General features: G+C 26.7%; 1 protein-coding gene across 2 annotated transcripts; it reads left to right on the top strand.

The window, feature by feature from the left end:
- Positions 1-9,125: 9,125 nt before the first annotated feature.
- LOC124946181 (protein argonaute 16-like) lies at positions 9,126-14,931 on the top strand. 2 transcript variants are annotated; one of them, XM_047486752.1, is made up of 24 exons: positions 9,126-9,224; positions 9,387-9,423; positions 9,520-9,726; positions 9,798-10,003; positions 10,090-10,269; positions 10,354-10,490; positions 10,777-10,874; positions 10,960-11,057; positions 11,140-11,293; positions 11,376-11,492; positions 11,815-11,922; positions 12,000-12,062; positions 12,154-12,267; positions 12,353-12,518; positions 12,598-12,710; positions 12,793-12,927; positions 13,005-13,135; positions 13,257-13,322; positions 13,437-13,500; positions 13,661-13,775; positions 13,861-13,934; positions 14,401-14,495; positions 14,576-14,607; positions 14,708-14,931. In XM_047486752.1, the coding sequence occupies exons 3-24, from the start codon at positions 9,529-9,531 to the stop codon at positions 14,863-14,865; spliced, it is 2,622 nt and encodes an 873-aa protein (XP_047342708.1). In that variant the 5' UTR covers positions 9,126-9,224; positions 9,387-9,423; positions 9,520-9,528; the 3' UTR covers positions 14,866-14,931. The 2 variants fall into 2 exon arrangements, with proteins under 2 accessions (XP_047342708.1, XP_047342707.1); XM_047486751.1 differs by having other exon boundaries at positions 9,146-9,224; positions 9,390-9,423.
- The last annotated feature ends 642 nt before the right edge of the window (positions 14,932-15,573 follow it).

The following is a 15,573-nucleotide window of genomic DNA, read 5'->3' as shown; positions in this document are numbered from 1 at the left end:
GTGGAAAGATCTTGTAGAACTTTCTTCTGCAGCCTGCAGACTTTCCTCAGACTTGTATGGATATGGAAGTGTTCAGTCTGTTCCTTTGGTATCATTCTCAACAGATACCCGAAGTATCTTCTTGTGCTGGTCGGTCATTTGACTTTTCACCGGATGGCTTCCGGTGTGATTGGTTTTAACCGGACAGCTTCCGGTTATTCCTTTGCCTTCTAGCTGATCGGCTGTCTGGTGTTTCCGGTTTTTAGTTTTGGTCGATCCTTTATTCGTGCGGTCATGTTCCGAATGTTCCTGGTCGGTTTAATAACTTGACCGGTTAATCTTCTTAACCGGTTCATTTGTTTGACCGGTCCGGTTTTTTGTTCCTGCATGGAAGATTTATTTATGTTAAGTTTTGTGAACCGGTCTAATTTTATCTAACATATATATATAAAAGATCAAATTAAATGATATATTTATAATAAAATTGTAATGATGAATCATTTAAAAAGTCACACATTAAACTTTAATAATAAAAAATTAATATTAATATAATTGAGTATCGGGTTTAGTTTCGCACACTCTCCATCCCCGACCCCATACTCGACCGGGTATCTTCTCCCACTCTCCATGCCCGACCCTGAATCCGATTTAAAATACACGAACTTGACTATCAAGTACCTATTTCCATCCCTATTCTCGAGTCATGTGCATCCTCTTCTTAACAATAAGTGAGACGAAATTATCGGATCTAGAGTTTTTTTCAACAAAGAGATATTGAAATAAATATTTCATATGGAGACTCTCTTATAATTATCTTCTCGTGATTTGTATAAGTTTCTCACATTTTTGATCACATACGTAGATGGTCAATTATCATTGACATATGATATTTTTTGACATTATTTATCAAATATTGGCTAAGACTAATTTTAACTATCGTTTAAAATATTTGGTAGAGATTATTTTGACAATATAATTGGTTCGTTCGGTTTGCTGTACTTTAACACTTATCGTTTAAAAACTCAAATGAGTTTTTTTTAAGTGACTCTTAACCAATTATAGTTGAATCTTTTCCATTGAAAATTTTAATTTATAAATTGTTCATGTTTATTTGTTTTTATTTTGTAGACATTATTTACTAAATAATTTCTTATATTTTTTTATATAAATATATATAAGAAAAAAAGAAGAGAAGAGAAAGTGATAATTTTGTCTTAAAAGAATAAATTCTATATATAATTTAAATCTTATCACACTTCCTTTTAAGTATCATAATTTATTTGTTTTTATATTTACTATTTTAATTTAAGTTGGTGGTGTGGTTTTCGGTGAGACATTGTATTAGTAAAATGAAGTTTTGTAATTTAAATAATACTCTAAATTATTAGGCAACAGATGAAGTTACCGAATTTAGAATTATTTTTATTTTTAATAAAGAGTAATTGTAATTGTAATTGATGTTTGAGTTTGTGTTTGATGTAATTTTATAACTTCATGATTTGTATAATTTTCTCACATTTTAACTATATAATAATGTCATTTATTTTTAAGTAGTTTGATGTTATTTTTTCTTTCTTTTCTTTTATAATTAAAAAATGTAGTTTTTTTTATTATCTCTTAATAATTATTTTGCTCATAACTCACCTTAATTTTAATTTAAGATATTTCTAAGGAAAATCAGTGACTTTTATTTTATTTTTTAGACACAATATTTGTCATGAGCTACTTTAATATATGTTTTATCCTAATAATCAGTACAATATTTTTACCTTATAATGATAAAATACATATTATATATTTTGAATAATACAACGATATGAAAATAATTTGAAAATTGTGGGAATTAGACACCAAATATGTTTTCGAGAATAACTTAAAATATTTTAAAATAATGTAACTCGACTAATCTCAGATTATATATATACAACATCAAATTACAAATAAATTATTATAATGATACGCGTAGTGAAGTACCCGTCTTCGAACACGATTTTCATTTTACTACTTGATCCCGATAATAAACTCATGTATCTCTCTTTCTATCCATATCTCTAATTCGTCGGGTATTTTATCACCGACGAATACCCATTACCCGATTAAAGTGTGAATTTATATATTTTATTATAAATAAGTTACAAAGTAAGTATTAAAAATAATAAAATAATAAATAACTTTAAATCTAATAATATCGAAATTTAAAAAAAAATGAAAAAATTGCTTACCTATATAAATATACAATAGATGTCGAAGAATCTAACTTTATGTTAAAAAAAGTTAAAAATAAATAGTATTGAGAGTGAAATAATATTTTGTTAGTTAAAGATTTAAAATAATGAAAGTGAAAATGTTTTTTTTGTTATTAAGAAAAATGTGATGTGAAGTGTGAGTTAGAATAAAGTGTGATAAGAGTAGAGTTTTGATGAGAGGAAATAAATAATGTAATTATTTATGATGTATATAATAAAAAAATGTGAAAGATTAGATTAATATTTGTAAGAAATATATATGTAAGGAAAATTGGGAGAATGGAATATGAGAGAAAATAATTTGACATCACTATTTAAAAAAGAAAAAAAATGTAAGTAAAGAGAGAAGATAGAATCTTTATTTTTTCATCTAATTAGATCGTGGTACATAATTTTTTTTTTTTTCTGTTTCTCTATTCCAAATTTCCTTTTTCTCGTTTCCTTTTCTACAAATGAGGTCGGGTTTGACTTTGCACACTCTAATTCCTCAAATTCGATTGAGTACTTCCTCCACTACTCATTCCGATCGATTGAGTACTTTCTCAACTACTCATTCCGACCATACCCCTTTTCTTGCACACTTGCACACGCATATTTATTCTATTAAAAAAATATAATAAAATCATAATTAAGTTTAAAATAAATTATTATTTATTATTTTAAAATAAAATTTGAAAAATATTATATTATTAATTCAAAAGTTAAAATATTTTTTATTGGACTTTTTTTTTTAGTGTAGCTTATGAATTTAATAGAAAAATTAATAATACTTACTGTCATAATATTTTTATTACTTTTATTAATCGTTGAATGAATATGACATATTTTATCAATATACTAAAAATAATATATTTTAATTCTTATTTAAATTTAACATATTTGATTGTAAGTAAATATGGCATTCTTATATTTTCTTCTTAAAATGGTTATTATTAATATATTATTTTCCTTCTATTTTAAATTTAGAATGTCCTTTCTTTAATTTAAAATTTTACTATAAAATCTATTAAAATAGATTAAAAGGAAATTAATTACACTTAGCTCTAAACAAAGTAAAAAAAGTCAGATTCAAGAAATATTAAAACCAATTAAACTAAAACACATATGTTACACAATATTACTATATATGTTACACAATATTACTATTCACTCCTAAAAGATTATATTAGACTACTATTATTATGGAGAAAATTAATCAAAGTCAAAGCATCACATGAAAGATACCATAGTTTTATGACTAAACTCCAAACTTAATGCAAATTTTGGATAATTTATGTTTTTAGTCTTTTTAGTTTCAATATTTCTTATTAGACTTGCTTTGTCTTCCTTACTTGGTTTAGAGGTGCAATTAATTGTTATTAATCAGTTTAGTATATTTGAATAGATTATATAGTAAAAATTTAAATTAATAATTAACCATTTTAAGAATAACTTATTTACTTACTATTAAATATGTTAAATTTAAATTAAAAATATTATGTTTGTGTATCAATAAAATATGTAATATTATCTTATTAATAAAATAATAATAAGTATGACCTTAGGTATTATTATTTTCTTTTTATTAAATTCATAAGGTTCGCAATCAAAAATCAAAAGAAAAAAAATTCAATCAAAGATATTTTAACTTTAGAATTATTTAACAAGTAATATAATATATAATATATTTCATATTTTATCTTAATTGATTTTATTTTAAAATAATAAATAATAAAGTATTTTAAACTTTATTATGTTTTTATTTTGATTTTTTCTAATAAGATTAACAAATATAAATTATTCCAAACATTTAATATGGAAAACTTTTATAATTAGAAAACAAATATTATTGTACTTCTATTATTTATATTTGGTTTAGGAAAAGTATTTAAGTACCTGAAATAATAACTTGGTTTTTTAAAGTCATTTTTATTTATTTATTTAGGAATCTAGCACGATTCTAGTTAGAGATGACAATGAACAATGGTGTTGCCTACTTCCAATTTTTCCCTGTTACCTCCGATATTCATGGGTACACGATAGTTGAGTTTGAATATTTTAAATCGAGCTCGAGATTAGAGTTGGGGAGAGAAGAAAATTACTCGATCGGGATCGGGAATGTGGAGCATCCAAAATCCAAACTCGATAACGACTATATTAATTAGGGATGACAACAAGTACTTTACTTGCCGGTAGTGAAGTGCCCATCCCGTACCCGATTTTCATTTTACTCTCCGACCCCGAATCCGATAGATATCCAATTAAATATAAATTCTAGTATTTTACTAAAATGAATTTATAAAATACATTTAAGAATAATTAAACAATAATAAATTTAAAGTAGTAATATCGAAATATAAAAAAAGTATATATATATAAATATAAGTATGTTATAAATGTTGAAAAACAACTTTGTTATTAATTGAATAATAAAATATATAAAAAATGTTGAAAAAGAGACGAAGATGAAAAAATGATGAGAGATAATGTTTTATAGTTGAAAATGAAATATGAAAATAAAAAAATAATTAAAAAAAATAAGTTTTTTATAATAAAAAAAGAACGGTATAAAATAGTGAAGTGTGAGTAAAGTAAAATTTGATAGAGGTGGAGGGTGGAAGATAAATTATATAATTATTACAAGAAGATAATGATGAGGATGTGAAACGTTATATTAATATTTAGCAAAATAAATAAATAAATAAATATTAATATTAATATAGTCGCGTATCGGGTATCGGATTTGAGTTTCACACACTCCACATTCCTGACCCTGTATCCAATTAAGTACCTTCTTCTCTTCTTCATACTCAACCCCGACCCTGTATTTTTATATTCGTTTAATTTATTATCAAAAATACTACAATACCCTATATTTAAATTATTATTTTTTATTTTATCATTATATATTAATAATTTTTAAGTTTTTTTTTACCGAAAATATATTCACCTCAAAATCATCACCATTCATTTAAATAACCGTGTTATTTAAATAACCTGAATCAAAACAAAGTCTTACTTTTTAACTTTTTTTTTTTTTTTTCTAACTTTTATTCTCTTACTTTTTCTTTCAACATAATAGTAAGAAAATTGTTATATTCTTTTATATTTATAAAATAAGTACAAGCACAAGCACAAGCACAAGCACAAGCACAAGCACAAGCACAAGCACAAGCACAAGCACAAGCACAAGCACAAGCACGTAGGTAACTAATACTTTTATTTGTAATTTTAATTTTGTTTTTGATATTATTAATTTTAAAATTATTTATATTTAACGGAGTTATATTCACTCTTAATTGGATAATGGGGTATTCGTGAGATTAGGTACCTGATTAATCGGTGATAGTTATAGAAATAGAGATATCTGTCGGGTTAAGGTCGGAGTTAAATAGTAAAATAAAATTCGAGTTCAAGCACAAAAATTTACGTTGTCATCCATAATCCACGCTTACACCCTCCCACAACTATGATATGTGAAATTTGAATTTGTGAATTTTAATCTCTTATATACATTTTTCTCACTTAAATTAAGATATTACTATCTTATGAATAAAATTTAATTATTAATGTTATATTATAGTAAAAAATAATAATATTAAAAACCAAGTATTAAATAAATCACTAACTTAACTCAAATGACGGATTTTTAAGAGGTGAAATGTCAATTTTCAGTTTACATTTATAATATATTAAAATAATGTCGAAGTCAGGTTTACGATAATTATGCTAATTTTTTATATTATAAAAATTAAATGATATAAGTTAGAGATATAATCTAAGTTTTTTTATTTAATAGTTTCTTTTATACAAATTTTGTTTTCATATTTGATAAAAAGTTAATAGTATTATTAAACTTATTTGAATGTTAACGAAAATTTAGTTGAATAATATTGACTTCTAGCAAAAATTAAAAAATAAAAATTTATTAAGACACTTGACAACAATAATTAAGAACAATAATTAAGTAGGAGGTGCGACATTAATCCTCTTTTCTAGCTTATCGGTAAAAAGAGGTGAATATTCTCAACTTTCTGAGGTTTTGGATTCGAGTCCGTCGAACGATAAATTTTGCGTCCGGTTAAGTGTGTTTGCGGGCTATGTGCTTAATCCGTTGTTCCATTTCTTTTACCCTGTCAATGTAGTCCAATGGTAAATATCGATTTAAGAGATCGAAATGTCACGAATTCAGTTCTATGAAGCGTTTTGAGTTTTTCTTTAATTTTTTTTAAAAAAAAAATAGAAATTGTGTCCCCTTAAAAAGAAATCATCTTAATTTAAAAGAAAGGATGAGCATCATCAATGAATAAATGGTAGGAAGGGAGCTATTTAATGCTATTAATATAGTCTTTTTAGTGTTTAGCCTATCAACCAAAATTGCTCGTCTATGAATTATTTGGGGTTATTATCAAATAAATAATATATTATTCGGCTCAAGATGAAAAAATTAGTAATTTAATATAATGTTTGGAATATAAATATATAATGGAAAAAATAATATTTAAAGAAATAAATAAAATAGATTTTATTACTTTAGGTTAATTATTTCCTATATTTTAGAATATTGGATACGAGGGTAATAACCCGAAACCAACAGGGTTTAGGAATTGCTAACCTATCCTATATAAGGAGTTCAATGTAAATAGGTTTTCTTAAGAATCGTCGACCAATCCTATATAAAGAACCGTTGTAACTAGGGTTTTCTTAAGAATCGCCGACCAATCCTATATAAAGAACCGTTGTAACTAGGTTTTTCCTGCACTGCAGATATACGCTCCATTTCATCTTGCATACATCGGCGCCGATACTCCCAAACAGGTACGCAATCTTGCACTATGTCTTTTCTCCTTTTTGTTTGTAGTTCGATTTGATTAGTAATTTGTTTTCATTTCGTTGTCAAGTATAATCTTATTTGTTGAATGTATTGTTTCTCATTCAGAAATTCATCGGGTAAGTAATAAACTTTAGTAAATAAATTTGTCTTCATCCCTTAATATGATTTGATTCTTATTTGAGAATCCATTGAACTACTAAATTTATATTTTTGTTTACTCATACAGTTTCATATCATTGTTACTAGTCAAAATGTTTTGAATTTTATATATTTTATAGTCAAAATATGATAAGATGGATATATGTTTTGATATAATAAATCCATCTTTACAACGTTACATGTGGTCTAATCTGATTTATTTAATTCATGGGTTCAATTTTATTTGAAAATAGTTTGAATTGAAACAGAGTTATAGATATGGGGTGGTATGCTAGTTCTTCTTAATTTTAAAAATAAAATAATTAAAAGATTATATTAATTAAAGTTATGATTTAACAAATTTATTAAATTATTTATTAAATATATAGGATTAGATATCCAACAAATGGTCAAATATCTTATACATCTAATCCACATAATATAAGATCCAATATAAAATCTTAATAACCGACACAATCTTATATAATCCCACTTAGCTATTTATTGTATTATTTGAAAATATTTGAGTAAATAACGCTATATATATTTTGGTTAACTAAGAATATAAATAATCTTATTTGCGGCTTGTCCTTTTGTGTGCGTTAAATATAAAACAATCCTTATTCAATAATATTTGAATAATATAATCGAGAGAATAACTATAATATATTGATAAATTATTTGAGATTGTTTTTAAATAAAATTATAATCTTAAATAATCAGATTTACAAATACTAAATTACATTTAGTATATATATTTTTAATTTAAAAAAATTAACCGCCCAAACTTAACTTAATACTTTTATATCTTAAATAAGACTATCCAAATTCCTAATTATTGTTTGATAAAATAATTAATAAGAAAATAAAAGTTTAATTTTAGAGTAAGTATTTAAGTTTATTAGTATAAAATAAAAAATATATGAAAAAATATTTATTTGAGATTTAAATAATCTGATTTAATATGAGATTATAAAAAGTTGTGTTAGGCCTTTTTCCAATTTTGGTTATTTGAATAACCATAATTACAATATATTATATTATTTTTTTTTATTTTCTATCATATTATTTAATTTATTAATTAAAATATTTTATATTTTAAATTATTATTATTATTATTTTTATTTATTAATATAAAATAATATTATTTTAATTTTTTTTTTATCAAAAAAAATACTCACCACACAAAAAAATCACAAATCATTTAAATACCCGAATCCAAAAAGTCCTTAGCGATAAAAAGATTACATAATATTAATATTTAATAAATAAATATTAGTTTTAAAAAATAAATAGAAATATTTTAATATTTTTATAAATAAATTGATTAATTTGATTGACGGAGATAACAATGATAATATTTTCAAATAATTATTGGTGAAAATATTTATATAATATTAATATTTAATAAATAAATATTAATTTTAGAAAATAAATAAAATTATTTTGATTAAAATTTGAAGGACGGAGATAACGATGAATAATATTTTCAAATAAGATTATACAAGATGACGTATTTTTTAAAAGATTTACATAATCTAATGTTTAATAAATAAATATTGATTTCAAAAAATAAATAATAATATTTTAATATTTTAATTAATAATTTGATGGCGTACAATGACTATGACGTCAGAGATAACGATGATAATAATTTCAATTAATTTTATTTTATATGAGATTATGAAAAGTTAAATTATTTGCAAAGAGATTTACTTATATTAATATTGGTTTAAAATTATAAATATAAATATAAATATAAATATAAATATTTTAGTACTTTAATTAATAGATTGGTGGAAGATAATATTCCTAATTATATTTTCAAATAATTAGCCTCTATACAATCTAAATAATGGAATTTGAAAAGAAATAAGTCTTTCCCAAAACAGGCAAAGTGTATGCAAATTGAAGAAGCCATATACAAAAGAAAGTTTCCCTCCATAGTACGTACACAAAGCATTCCAATTCCTCTCTCTCTTTAGAAGGATTTTGCTGTTCTAAGAATCATATTCTTCTCTCAGTTGAAGAAACCCTAATCTTATATGGTATTTGAGTTGTTTTAAGCATACGTTTGTTCTTGATTAGTTTGATATCAATGAGTTTTCTTATGATTTTCACAACTTTATTGTGTTTATCTTTAGCTGCATTATGATTTCATATATATATATTGGGATTCTAACAAAAGATCATCTTTTTCTTTCCTATAGCAGATAGTCTTGATCTTGTTCTTTAGTAAAAACTGAGGTATTTATTTCACTTCTATTCTCTGTTCAAAAGAATGGTTTTCTTGTTCTTCTTTGTGGGTTTTCTCTTTTAACATTCTATGTGTTTGATATACAGTTTAGTGCAATGTCTTCCCAAGGTTCTCGTTCATCACTGCCACCGCCACCGCCGCTCCCATCAACTGATAGATCCATTGTTAAACATAGAGTAGATCAAATAATCAGAAGGAGGGGAGTTGGTACTTCTGGACGTAGAATTTCTTTACTTGCTAACCACTTTAAGGTTTCAGTAAATCGAGTTGATGAAGTATTCTACCAGTATCATGTATGTCCTGTATTCATCTTTTCTCTTTACCATCATTGTGGGTTTTTTTGTTAATGATTTATTGTTTGCAGGTTACAATTAGTTCTGAAGATAAGAAGATGGTTGAGAATAAGGAGATCAATAGAAAGATTATTGATCAACTATATAAAACATATAGTTCTGAACTTGCTGGAAAGAGGTTGGCTTATGATGGAGAGAAGTGTTTATACACAGTTGGACCTCTTCCATGTAACAAACTAGAGTTCTCAGTTGTGCTTGAGGAGTCCTTCGTTAATCGGTTTGTTCCATGTTTATGTTTATAAGTTAATTTTATAATGTAGTGTATGTTTGTTTTTTCTAAAATAAATTACTTATTTGCTTTAGTGGAACCATGTCTGATCATGGAAGTCCCATTGGATCGTCTAGCAAAAGAACAAAACAATCTTTCCGATCTAAAACTTTCACAGTGGGATTGAGTTATGCTGCTAATGTACCATTAAGGTCCATGTCTCATGATGCACTTAGAGTTCTTGACATTATTCTGAGACAACAATCTGCAAACAGGTAATTGTGTAAACTAAGAAAAATTATCTGAATTTGTCTGTTTTCTGTTCATGAATCATGGTATTGATGCATTCTGCAATGTAGGGGATGTCTTCTCGTAAGACAGTCGTTCTTTCAGGATGATTTCAGAAATTTTGCTGATATCGGAGGAGGAATAGTTGGTTGTAGAGGATTATATTCAAGCTTTATCTCAACTCAAGGCGGTTTAACCCTTAACATGGGTATGGTCTTTTTCTAGTTACTCTATTTTGAACTTAGAGCTTGTTTGATGTGGGGTTATTTGGAAAAAAATATGGGTTATGAAATAAAAAAACTTGTTTGATGAAATAGTGAGTTTTTTTTGGGGTTAAATTACTGAAGTGTTATTTTTATTTTAAATATGGTATTAAGTGATTTGATGGTTGAAAAGATATGATTTTTTTTAAATAACTAAATATCTTACTAGCTTTAGTTAGTCTTTTGTAGTGGTTGCTTATTTTGAATTGATTGAGCAATTTATTGGTGCAGATGTATCCACAACTGTGATTATAACTCCTGGACCTGTAATTGACTTTTTGTTGAAGAACCAATCTGTACGAGATGCTCACCAAATTAACTGGGAAAAAGTACATAACTTCCTCACGATATTTAAGTTTTCTGGTTATGATTCTCAATTGGGATTTTGTATTCATAATTTAATTTAATGGGCAGGCTAAGAAGGTGCTAAAGTTTATGAAAGTTAAGGCACTTCACAACAATATAAGATATAAGATCCAAGGCTTCAGTGAAAAGCCTTGTAATCAACTATAGTAAGTATTTTGATTAACTGCACAGATTCATGAATTGCACAGATTAACTTCATCTAATAATAATTTTTTTTGTGTTCTCTAGTTTCCCATTGAAATTGGGTGAAGATGATGAGCCTATAAATATTTCAGTGTATGATTATTATACTAAGCACCGTAAGGTTCCGTTAACTTACTCAGCCTATCTGCCATGTCTTGATGTTGGAAAGTCAAATCGCCCGACCTATCTTCCTTTAGAGGTTTGTAATGTTTCTCTATTAAGAATTTTTATCCTTAAAAGATGTTTCTTCCTTAAAATGACTGTAACCATTTGTTTTTCAGTTGTGCTCACTGGATGCTCTTCAACGCTACAAAAAGGCCCTAACTCCGACGCAACGGGCATCTTTAGTTGAAAAGTCTAGACAAAAGCCTCAAGAACGCATTCGAGTTATAACTAATGTAAGTGCTGAGCTGTAATTTTATGAAACTTGCAGTATCTCTATGTTTAGAATGTGACAAAATTTTAAAAAAAAATCATTTGGCAAATAATTATCATCTAAATATTTTTCTACAGTAACCTACAAATGTGGCAATAATCAATTTTTACCTTTTCTTCATTCACATTTCACCTAAAAGAGTTTCGTCTACTTCAATCCCCGTTTCATACCAAATGCAAAACAAACTTACTTTTACTTTTCACTATGACAATTTTAAAAGTAACTGTGACAAAATATAACTTTCCAAAATTGTTTCTTTTCATGATGATTACTTATATATTCAGGCTATCAAAGATAATCGATATGAAGAGGATCCTCTAATGGAAGCTTGTGGTGTTTCTATTGATAAACGTCTTACTCAACTTGATGGTCGTGTCCTTGAGGCTCCTATGGTTTGTACTTTGAAATATACCCACCAATATTTGCCTACCATTATTAATCTCTAATTTTATTTTATTTTAAAATCTAGTTGATAATTGGCCAAAATGAAGAATGTATACCTTGTAATGGAAGGTGGAACTTTAACAAAAGGGTATTCTCAAATTTCTTTACTTTTTCATATTTTATAGTCATATTTGATATGCCTGTTCTAATGTTATGGGTGTTCCCTTTTTAACTTGAAGCATTTACACAATCCTGTAAATATAGAAAAATGGGCAGTAGTCTGTTTTTCAGCCCGAAGTGACTTGACTACCGTTTCTCGGGAGCTTATAAACTGTGCGAAGTTTAAAGGAATGGTAAAACCAACTTTATATTGTCTTTTTAATTGCTAAAGTTGTTTCTTCTAATCTGATTTTAACACTCTTTTCTATTTCTGGTTAGAATATTGAATGGCCAATTGCTCTTATTTATGAGGATGAAGCAAGCAAAAGGCTTAACCCTTTTATTCGTGTTGAAAAGATGTTTGACCTGATCATGGCCAAAACTCCAAGTGATATTCAATTTATTCTCTGCGTAATTCCAGATCGAAAAACTTCTGAACTTTATGGTAAGTTGAGGATTTTTCCAGCATTTCTTCATGTTTGAATGTGGAGTTTGTAATAATCTGTAGAAATAAAACTGTAAAGGTCCATGGAAAAGAAAATGTTTGTGCGCATTTGGAATTCCAAACCAATGTATTGCTCCTGTCAAGATGAATGATCAATATTTATCAAATGTCCTCCTCAAAATTAATACCAAGGTAAACTTTCTTTTCATTTTAAAGAAAAACCTTTCTCCATCCTTCCAATGTCATCATCCAATTCTTTTTCTATTTTTTATAGGTTGGAGGCATTAATTCATTGTTGTCCATTGAGCAAACAAGTAGAATATCTTTCATACATGATATTCCAACAATGATTTTGGGGATGGATGTATCACATGGTTCTCCTGGTTCTGACATTCCATCCATAGCAGCTGTATGTTTAGCCACTCTTTTGTGTAATATCTTGACAAATATTTTTGTTCGATGACTTCTGTAAATCTGTAAAAATAGGTCGTCGGCTCTCTCCATTTTCCTCTAATATCAAGATATCGAGCAGCAATGCGAACTCAACCTTCAAAGGCTGAAATGATTGAATGTTTGTACAAGCCTTTAGAAAATGGGGGTGATGGTGGAATGATGAGGTATTTTCTTGCATAAAAGGAATGCGTTAATTGAGATTGACTTTACTAACAATAGTTGCTTACTTGTTTATTAAACTTACTCATATCTGTTGAGAAACCTGTATGCTGATTGTTTCTGCAGGGAACTACTTTTAGACTTCTATAAGACGAGCAAAAATCGAAAGCCGGCTCAAATTATTGTTTTTAGGTACCTACATTTGTAATGATTGTTTCTCATGTTCCCCAAATCTTTCGTATCACATTCACAGAGTTTTTGAATTTTGATTGGCTTACACACTTCTTGAATTATGATTCTGTACAGAGATGGAGTCGGTGAATCTCAATTCAGTACCGTACTAAAGATGGAGTTGGATCAAATGAAAAAGGTTTTTTCCTTCACATATTCATTACTATTGAAATGTCAAAAAAATCCTAATGCACATCATTTGTCTGTTATGCTATAAGATTAAACGAACTACTATGAGGGCCATGGTCATCTGTCTTTTGATCTCTTATTTATTTTTTAATTCAAAACTTCTATAACAGGCTTACCAGGCCCTTGGTGATGGTGATCTACCAAAGTTCACCTTCATTGTAGCTCAAAAGAATCACCACACAAAGTTATTTCTAGCCAATAATGCTGAAAAAAACGTTCCGCCAGGTTTTGTTGTATTATAAGCCTTTGGATTCATTTCTTCTTCGATTTATGCTGCAGCGATCTTATTATTTTTTGTTGTCAATCTCAGGCACTGTCGTTGACACTGGAATTGTTCATCCACATAATTATGACTTCTTCATGTGTTCTCATGTTGGGATAATTGTGAGTTTTCATATTTCATTTAATAGTCTTTTTTAATGATAGTTATGTTAGTATGGAAAGCGCACTCAATGCTTCCTTCATTGAACAAAACCTGATTTTCAAAAAAGAAAGAAACAATTTAATTATCTTCTTTATTATTATTTGGTTAGGATTAGGTATTAGTTCTATGAATAGTTTATAGGGTCATAGTCATGAATCAATCAATAAAACAATTTTTTAAGAAGTATTTTCCAAGTCTGTCCTCAAAATTTCTCAAAAGGCTGTGTTTGGTTATAGATGAATTGCCAATGCCATTTATGTTGACATTGGACAAATATACTCTTTTACTTTGAATTCCACATATTTCCTTTGGTTATATTCAAAAAAGAGTTTTAGATGCATATATGATTTTTTCAGACATAGACATTGAATTGTGAATTATAGTTTCAACCCGATTTCTGGTTCATTAATATATGAGAAATTGCAGGGAACTTCTCGACCCGTACATTATCATGTCTTGCTTGATAACATTGGTTTTGAACCTGACAAACTTCAACAGCTAATCCATGCACTCTCATATACGTAAGTCTTGATTCATTGTTTTTATTTTTTACAACAATGCTTCAGTTCGAATATTGAACACATGAAACTCGCTTTTTCAGGAACCAGAGAAGCACAACAGCAACATCAATTGGTACTACTAATTGCTATTCCATTCTTTAATAATAAGATTTGGTTATTTCAAATGCTTTTGGTTAATTGATTGATTGATATTTATTACGTTTCAAACGCAGTGGCTCCAATCTTCTATGCACACTTAGCAGCCGCCCAAATGAGTCAATTCGTGAAGTTTGAAGATGGTTCTGGTAACGTGACTAAGGATGAAACCATTGATATTCAACAACTGCCGAAGTTACATGACAAAATTGTGAAGTCTATGTTCTTTTGTTGAAAGGTGATTTTTAATTTTATAAACCTTTTTTTGGCTATATGTAAATGGTGCTAATCTCAAAAGAAAGTTAGAATCCCATTCCATATATATATATATATATCTTCTTCTTCTTTTAGGGTTTGAGAAATTTACAGTAGAGTTGAACAAGGATTGATCCTTCTTTATTTAAGTTATTTAAGATGAACCAGAGTGATTATTGTTGTTTGAGATATTGGGATTGTTATTTTGAAACATTTTATATATATGGTTTGGTTTTGTTTTAATTATTATGGTTATAAATTTATCAGTTCTTTATTTTTAATTGAGGCTGTGTATTATAGGTGTTATGAAATCAAAATGTTTGTTGATGAAAAAATAGATTTTTATTTTTGATTATTTAAGTTTCATTATTAAAATATTATTTTTGTAGTTAATATTTAAATTTTATAATAATAAAATAAGGGTAATTTGATATTTTATTAATAATAGAATAAAGAAATTCAAATTAACCTAAAAATTATTTTCTTAGAGTTATTTAAATAATATATTATAATTTTTTATTTATTCATTTATTAATTATATTATTACAATATTATATATATTTTTATATTTAAATATTTTTATCTAAATAAATTATTTATATAACTAATTCTTTTCTCATCAATCAAACTAGTTTCTATATCTTTTAAAAAAATAAATTATATTTTAATAAATATTAATATTTTTGTA

The sequence above is a fragment of the Impatiens glandulifera genome, chromosome 7 (genome assembly GCF_907164915.1).
Source record: "Impatiens glandulifera chromosome 7, dImpGla2.1, whole genome shotgun sequence".
Lineage (NCBI taxonomy): Eukaryota > Viridiplantae > Streptophyta > Magnoliopsida > Ericales > Balsaminaceae > Impatiens > Impatiens glandulifera.
The sequence above is the reverse complement of the archived record's forward strand: the minus strand, read 5'-3'. Positions and strand labels throughout refer to the sequence as shown.

What these genes read in the sequence shown, in the direction of transcription:
- LOC124946181 (XM_047486752.1), top strand. Translation starts at nt 9,529, where the DNA reads ATGTCTTCCCAAGGTTCTCGTTCATCACTGCCACCGCCACCGCCGCTC. An exon ending in ACCAAATTAACTGGGAAAAA is followed by an intron (nt 10,875 to 10,959) that starts GTACATAACTTC and finishes TTTAATGGGCAG; the next exon opens with GCTAAGAAGGTGCTAAAGTT. An exon ending in TCCTCAAAATTAATACCAAG is followed by an intron (nt 12,711 to 12,792) that starts GTAAACTTTCTT and finishes TATTTTTTATAG; the next exon opens with GTTGGAGGCATTAATTCATT.